This window comes from Bactrocera latifrons, unplaced genomic scaffold (genome assembly GCF_001853355.1).
Source record: "Bactrocera latifrons isolate USDA-ARS-PBARC rearing strain unplaced genomic scaffold, ASM185335v1 scaffold_138, whole genome shotgun sequence".
NCBI classification, from domain to species: Eukaryota; Metazoa; Arthropoda; class Insecta; order Diptera; family Tephritidae; genus Bactrocera; species Bactrocera latifrons.
In genome coordinates this window covers 141,853-150,417 of record NW_017534830.1, presented here as the reverse complement: position 1 = coordinate 150,417, position 8,565 = coordinate 141,853, and the positions used below count along the sequence as shown (strand labels likewise).

The window sequence follows — 8,565 nt, the reverse complement described above, 5'->3', positions numbered from 1 at the left end:
TTATTCTTATTAAACCTAAATATTTATCAAAAACAAACCTAACCTCAAACTAAGAACTAAAGTAAACATTGACTCATTCATTAGCACCTAAAAGCATAACCTAAAAAACATCTCCTACGATCGCCTACAGCGCCACATCGCGATATTTCCGATAATCGTCGGACTCATTGCCGAGCGACAGTTTACTGTTCGCCGTTATGTAGGGATTCGTGTAGTTCGCATAGTCGAAGCCRCCATAATACTGCAGCTGCTGTGAGTTGCGCCGCGGAAGCGGTTGCGCCAACACGGTGCCCGAGAAGGGACCCACCGCCGAGCCGCTCGACGGCCGCCGATAGACGCCCGTGCCGTGCACCGGATTATTCAAATAACCGCTCAGCATGGCCAAGTAGTATTGYTGTTGTTGTGTGTAGTTCTGCAACAGATTGTTGCCATAGGCAGCCAACTCGTTTTGCACCTTCGTAATGCCRTCCAAATTCTCCAGCGAAATGCAGTTGCGTGTCAACTTGCCCGACGACGATGACGCCTGCGCGGACTTCTCTGGCGTGCGTTGWCGCTGTTGCGGCGGTGTGGGCAACTTCGGCTCAATTGAACAGTAGATGGGATCGTTCACCGAACCGATGACCGACGGCGGTGGCTGGTGCTTATTCGAGTCCTGTATGCTGTTCTTCAGGTCGTCAATGGTGATGTTGAAGTATTTGCCATTTTTGTCCTCCGTGTCGAGCACGTAGCGCGGATTATACATGCCGGGAAGCGTGCAGCGCAGATCCATCAGCGATTGTGCGCGATTGCCGGCTGAAACGGAAATAAAAAAAAAATGTGCACGCGCAATTAATTACTTTGTTGGCTTTGGTTTATTTTTTTTTTTTTTTTTTGTGTTATTGTGGTTGTGGTGTCACTCACCGTTGCGCATCTGCACGCCACTGCCGCCGTGACCGTAAGCGTGGCCGTTGAACTGTTGCATGTACTGTGGCATGAAGATTGCCGCATTGAATTCGTTTTGTGAGCCAAACAACGGATTATTGTTGTTGTACATGTTTAGGCCTTGCGCCTGCGAGCCGGCCATATTGATCTTGGTCGGTTCGCTCACCTCGTAGCCGGCATTCTCGAAAGCGCCGCCGTGCCGCCGTTTGCTGGCGCGGCGCGAGTCGGCCTTCACGATCGGCACACTCGGCGGCGGCGTCTGCAGCTGGAGGCGTGTGGCCAAGCCCTGCAGTTGTGTCAGCACCTGTGTCTCGCGACGCCATCTGTGGGTGGAAGGCGGAGCAGTTAATAGAGARAAKCGTATGCAAACGAAAGACTTAAGCGCCAAACTCGCACTCAAGTCGCAGAWTGCAAAATAAGCAAAAAGATACGTTTTCTAGCTACAAAGTGCGTGAGCGCGCCACTTATTATGGCATGCACATAGTATTAGCTAACAAATCAACAACAACAACAAGCATATTTGAGTCAAAAATGTAACGCACGAAAAAATTTCAACGCGTTTTGCTGCCCAACTTCACTGGCAGGCACTGGAAATCAGCATTTTAATTGCACTTTTACTTGCCTGCTCTTCGGCAGACGCAACTAAACGCAAAATTAAAGTAATAAAATAAAAAATATAAATATAAATCAACAGCGAWAATTCGCCAGTGAAAATTCACATAAATTTTTTTGTTTCGTGATTTTGAAGTCGCTTTCTTTGGTGTAGTCTTCTAGTCTTAAGTGCATAGGTTAAGGAGAGTTTAACTACTATTGTCATTAGAGTTTAAAAAATAAAACTGTTGACGGTTTCTTTGGCTCATGAAATAGAAAATAGTAAAATTGAACTCGTTTAAGTAAATATCTTCCAAATTTTATCGGCAATAATCTGAAAATGATTTTACAAATATTTTTTATTGATTTATATAAAAACTAACAGTTCAATTGAAAAGTCCCCGGCCTACCAGAGTAAAACGCATTTTTTTGGCAAAATTCAATTTTTTTTTAACTTAGTTTATTTTAAAGATGATTTACTGAATATAGCGACCCTAAAGTTATCGATACAATTTTTGTAGTTTGTCATTTGCTTCAAAATGACCCTCAGTTTCGGCGATCATCTTTTCATTTAAATGAAAATTTTTTCCCAGCGAGTAGTCTCTTGACATCTGAGAACAGGAAATAGTCGTTGGGAACCAGATCTGGAGAATGCGTTGGACTTCAGAGTGAAATGCCGTATCCACGTTTCGTTCATTGTCACATATCGAGGCGAAAACTCACTGCTCCGAATCATCAACTCGTCTTTGATTTTAGACAAAAGTGAGCCACATTGCATAGAACTTTCTCATGCCAAAACATTCTTGAATGATATGATATATACGTTCACTTGATATCTTAAAAAGTATCTACTATCTCGAACTACTTCACTTTACTGCGTTCATTGTCTTCGGTGTACATTTCTTCACGTCGATACTTAGCGTACTAATCCTTGCTGGTTGCTTTCCTGTGGCATTGTCCGGAAACTCGGCATCAAACCTTGTTTTTTGCGTCAACTGTATTTTTTTCCTTCAAAAAGAAATATTTTATTAACATGCGAAATTTCTTTTTATCCATTTTGATTTTTTACCGCACATAACATTCAATCTGTGGCTTRTAGTATTGAAATTTAAGTAGACATTTTTTGTAATGACACATGCCCTTGTGCCAAAAATGGGTATTTCTATACGGAAATTTGAAAATACAACGCAAAATATTTAATTATTCATCAAATATTATTTTTCGCCTTCGAGGTTGTCCACTCCAGATGTAATACACTTATGCCAACGATTTTTCCAGTCCTCGAAACACTTTTCTTAACCACTTTTTGGGATGGAATGAAGAGGTAATCGCCGAAACTGAGGCCCGTTTTGAAGCAAAAGGCAAATCGTACAACAAGTYTTGTATCGAAAAGTTTAGAGGTCACTATAATCAGCGTTTCTCTCTTGAAGAGAACTATGTTGAATAAAAAAATTTGTTTTGACGGGGGAACTTTTCAATTGACCTTTAATGTAATCATCCTCAAGCATATAGTAGTCAGACCAGAGACCGTGGGTACATGGGTTGGTGTACCATTGGAGTTGCTGCAAGCCATAGAATGTAAAAAGTAGTGAAAATTTATAGGCTAATTCTCAATATTTCCATTAGGGAATGTGAACCACCAATATTATTACATGAATTATAAGTATAATTATTATTTTTCTAGTTCTTAAAGAATTGTTGTAATTTAATAAAAACGAATTATTATAGCTACATTTTTAAAGATAAAGCAGAGTATATGTAGASGGTGAATATTTCTTACTTTCCCATATATTTCTTACTTTCGCTCCCTCTACACATACATCTTTCAACTCTTAATATCAAAATTTAAAACTTTTTCTTTCAATCCCTCTCTTCATCAATATCTCTTTCTTGCTCTATCTGTCCTGACAATTCCATTTCTCCTTCTTAGAAAGTACAAAAACACCTTTACAAGTTCCCTAAAAGTTCAAAACGGTACGAGTGGATATTATGTGGGTTCGGACCTAATTCCAAATGCAAATTCGTTAGGGTTGCCCGAAACACTTTACTAGRCAATGGCGAGATACGAGTATAGTCGAAGTTTTATCCAAAGACACGAAATGTGGAGTTCTTAGACGAACGAATATCCCAAATACGTTTAGAGTATTACATATCAAAATGTTCTATTCCAAGTAGGAGTCTTCAACTTATGTCAAAAGAAGCGACTGTAAATTGTTTGCATACCAAGCGAATAGACTTTATAATGTTCGTCGACCGAATATTGAAACTAAATGAAAAATATTCCAATTTTTTTGAATTGAATGCACCGCTTTTTACACCAACAGCGAATGTCGGTGATTTTAAAATTTCCCACAGCGATCGGCCACCTCCTTCCCATACGCACCTGTCAATCATTTGGCTTGCATAAATAAACACATAAMTATGAGTGTTTGTATACCTACATATGTATGTATGTGTATGTGTGTATAAGCTATCGTGATTAAAGCATGTAAAATATTCGCAACCTTTCATTTATTTCAACGCCAGCAAAGCGGTGGCATGCCACAACACCTGCCGGCGAACCTGATTCCTAGACCAGTTGYGAAATGTGGGTTAAAAGCGAGTTTCGGCAAGGTCGAAAGTAAAATTTCAATGCTCAGTGTGCTTACGAMGTTACACGCTTTTCAAAGTGGCTAATCATAGTTGTTGTTGTTGACTTTTTGCTTCATAATGTTATTCATAGTTTTAACTTTTGCTCTTACCTTATACCGGTTGGTATCACACAAATTAACGCAAAGCAATTTATCACCAGTCTTACGAGGTAGGAAATGAGCTCAGTGAGTCCATGCACCGATTGTAGGCCCTGAGAAAGAAGAGAGTTAAAAACGAGAATTGAAAAAGTGAAAAGGGAAATGATGAAAAAAATACATTTTAAATACAAATAATTATAAGCAGCGGCGTAGGTAGCGTAGGGGTTTATACACTTTTGTGGGGTATGGTAACCCCTAGAATGAAAAAGTAAAAAACTTTATAAAATGATGAAAAAAATACATTTTAAATTCAAATAACTACAGCAGCGGCATAGTAAGAGGAGGGTACATATTTTTGGGGGATTTGGTAACCCCTGAAAATTTTTTAAAAGTTTATAAAATGATGAAAAAACTACATTTTAAGTTAAATAATTATAAGCAGCGGCGTAGTAAGAGGATGGTATATATATTTAGGGGATTTGGTAATCCCTGAAAAATTTTTAAAAGTTTATAAAATGATGAAAAAACTACATTTTAAGCGTAAATAATTATAAGCAGCGGCGTAGTAAGAGGAGGGTATATATTTTTGGGGGATTTGGTAACCCCTGGAATAAAAAAATTGGAAAAACTTCATGAAAGTATGCAAAAACTACATGAAAAATATAAATAACAATAAGCAACGGCGTAGTTAGAAGAACATACAGAAACCACTGGAAATCAACAGTGTACTAGAGTTATCTGTAAGAGAAAGTAGAAGATTCTCTAAATCCCACTTTAAAAAAATTCATACTACGCCACTGAAAATAATTAACATATACATATGTAGATGAAAAGATAAAAATCATTAAAAACATATTTAAATTATTCATAATATTTTATTTCAGTTTCTATTCCCTATTCTTCTTCAGTACATGAGTAAATAAGCAAACGTGATATAAAATATACATATATGTACATAGTCATGTGTCTTACCCAGTGCTGCGTTGTCATAATCATGACAAATATCAGTTCTGGTATTGAAAGTAGCCCAATAATGACTGACCATGCGAACAGACCCCACGGCAAACCGGTGACCAGTCCATGTATGAGTATTGTTGTTGCCACAAAAACTATAAAGAATTGTGTGCAAAGTATGTACGATGACATAGGCAAATCGCCATGCGCTTCCARTATCCAAGAAACTTCGCACGAGAACGCACCCAAATAGACGATCTGGTGGGGAGAAATGAAAGATTATTATTAGTGAATTTATAAGCATTTATGAAATTATATGAAATCATAAAAAGGTGGAGAAAAGTTCGATTGAAATCTACTCTTTATTTTTGCTCAAAGGCTAGTCTCTCTCTCTCTCTCTCTCTCTCTCTCTCTTACATATGTATGTATATTGGTTGTGTACTTCATACACAAAGCATGTATTTATAACACTATTTACTTATTTTTTGTTGTATGATTGACTGACGCTTATACGAATATATTAAAATAAATTAAAATTAAAAAAAAAACATGTTTTAAATTATTATAAAATAAAATAAAATATTTGGAAAATGAAGTGAGTGAGGAAATTGCTCTGATCGCCATTCACTTTCGAGTGGAGAGAAGCGATTCTTTTACGTATGGCTCAAGCTGCACACGACCTCCGGCCTTATACAAAGTATCCTCTGAGTGGCCAAAAAACATCCACTTGAAGGCGAGCTAATGTGAGAAGACGAAAAATTCCCTCCTAAGGAAACAGCGGCTACCCTAGCAAAAATTAAAACAATCCAGCCCTGAGAATATTCGAAGCTGTACCCGCCGTGGGCAACAGAGGAAGAGGAAGACCTCCTCGGCTATAACCGAGAAAAATAAAACCAATTTTCAATGGAAAAATAAAAAGGAAATTAAAAAATTATAAAAACAATAAAAAATGTAAGGTTCTAAAAAAAAAATTGATTTTATAATTAATATTATTTTTGAAACAAAATAAAATAAAACATGGAAAAGTTATTAATTTTCACACCAAACAAAATTAATTTACATTTAAATCAGCATTATTAAATAAATAACGGCGTTATGTAGGTAATAGCGCCAGTCATGCAACGCAGGCAACAAAGATGCCAGCAAACACCAGCAAACAAAGGCTACGAAATCAACGTGAGAAAGCGAAAGTAAATCGCTCAATCAAACAGTCAAACAATCAAGCGACCAATCAAATGCAGAGAAATACTTAATTTTTCAATGTTACACATTTAATTGTTGTCTAACTGTTTTCACCTATGCGCGCTGGCAATGCTGCGACTATCGATTACACAATGCGCACACTGCTGTAGCTATTGTTGTTGTTGTGCATTTATTTTGATTGTTTACATTTACCATGCTTATTTGCGTAAATAGCGGTAATTATATAGTAACTGTTAATTTKTATATGCATGTGTGTGTGTGTGTTTGAGCGTTTAGGAAATATCTCAGTTGTTTGCAAAGAAAAAAAGTATATACAAACTAACAAATGTTTTCGTTTTCATTTACTTTCTTTTCACTGCAACGCATTGACGCTGTTTCTTGCTTTTATTGTTTTTTTCATGTTTTTTGTGTTTCCAATTATATCTTAGCGTTTTTTATTGTGGCATCTTTTTGTTATTGTAATTATAGCTATGAATTCGCATAGCTGACACCACAAACAACCGTTACAATAACACTTGCCACCATGCAGCTCAAACTAACGGAAATGTCTAAACAAACAAAACACTTTCCACACATACCGGCAGCGCTGTATATTGATACATACATACATATGCGTSTATGTGTGTAGATAAAGTTGACATACTATATACAKGTTGTTGTTATTGTTGTTGTGTTTGTCACTTACCAGTAGCAAGCCGGCCGCCACACAGCAAATCATAAATAAATTGGCCTTTATGAAGCGCTCCATTATCTGATCATTCCAAAAGGCTTGTATGCTATTTGTGTTGTTGTTGGTGTTGTAGTTGCTTTTGCCGTTGCTCTCGTACTGCAGCGTTTCACCGATGGCCTTTTCATAATTCATTTTGTTGTTATTTTCGTTGTTGTTGTTGTTGTTGTGATTTTTTGAATATAAAAATGTTCAATTAAACAAAAGCAAATTTTGTCATACACAGCTATACATCAGTATATGCATGTGTGTATGTATATATGCAGAGGCTATATGAAAATCAATAACGGCATAAAAAGCATAAAGCACGTCGCGTTTCAATGGCAAAGCTTGTGTTGGATGCTGTGCGAATGTTCGCGGCGTTTGAGTGTGTTTCGAGCCTACTCTGAGTGTATTGAGTATTTTCGTTTGAGTTGAGTCGCTGATTGAGTGCAGTCGTTCGTTACGGTCAACACCAACAATTGTTTGGCTTTGAATATTTTTTTGAATTTTAGCGTTTTTGTTAATTTTTCTTATTTTTTGTAAATTTTTGTTGTTTTTTATTTTAATTTTCGTTGTTTTTGTTTTTTTTCTTGTACCGTTTAGGGTGAATGTGTTTATTCTTATGCTAAATTTGACCAAATTAAATGTTTGTCTAGGTGGATACGTATGTGTGTAGGCAACAACGTGGTGACACCTTTTCGAAAGCCGTTCGTTTAGTTGTTAGTAATTTCGTTCGAATCAAAGCGTTTTTTCTCGAATATGTCTTTATTTTGTTAACTCCATTGCCAATCAATTTATTATGGTTTTTATATATTTTTATTTTATTTTTTCTTCTTTCACCTTATGCGTGTATATTTGCTAAGTATGTTGTTGTTGCTTTTTAATTTCAATGTTAGAGAAGCGTTCTATTGCGTTAAGCCGCTTACACTTAACGCGTTATTTGTCTGTTTGGTCGTTTTTGTCGCGCTTTCAATGTGCAGTTAGTTTTGCTGAAATGAAATGAATTTCCACCATTTTTAATGTTTCGATAGTTTACAATAACAAATGAGCGTATGTGTTTGTACAATAAGTGGRGGCTAAAATTAGTGCAGAATTCTATGAAAGTGTAAATAGGTAAGTATATTTATGTATATATGTATGTATGAACGCTTGTATTGTCGTTGTCTTGTTTGTATGGGTGCATATATGTGTGTATATGGATATATTAGTGTAAGTGTARAATATGTTTTTCTATTTCATTCAAAATATACAAGCGCATTTATAAGCAGGATATTACAAAAAAAATTAGACAAAAAAGCACTTTTATGATAAATGAATAAAAAGTATGCTCAAAAATCGAAATAATTTCAAATATATATATTTTTTTTAATAGATGTGTATAAGAGACAGCTGAAAATAATTAACATATATGTAGATGAAAAGATAAAAATCATTAAAAACATATTTAAATTATTCATA

General features: G+C 36.1%; 1 protein-coding gene across 5 annotated transcripts in view; it reads right to left on the bottom strand.

The window, feature by feature from the left end:
• Positions 1 to 8,565, bottom strand: part of LOC108965252 — a gene marked incomplete at its 3' end in the record, with an annotated part of 34,967 nt that continues 26,402 nt past the window's right edge. For 3 of the 5 annotated variants that reach the window (XM_018927520.1, XM_018927521.1, XM_018927522.1), the window contains 5 exon segments: positions 1 to 792; positions 901 to 1,244; positions 4,254 to 4,354; positions 5,214 to 5,453; positions 7,084 to 7,245. In XM_018927520.1, the coding sequence (XP_018783065.1) occupies positions 125 to 792; positions 901 to 1,244; positions 4,254 to 4,354; positions 5,214 to 5,453; positions 7,084 to 7,146 (1,416 nt within the window). In that variant the 5' untranslated portion in view covers positions 7,147 to 7,245. 5 annotated transcript variants of the gene reach the window in all.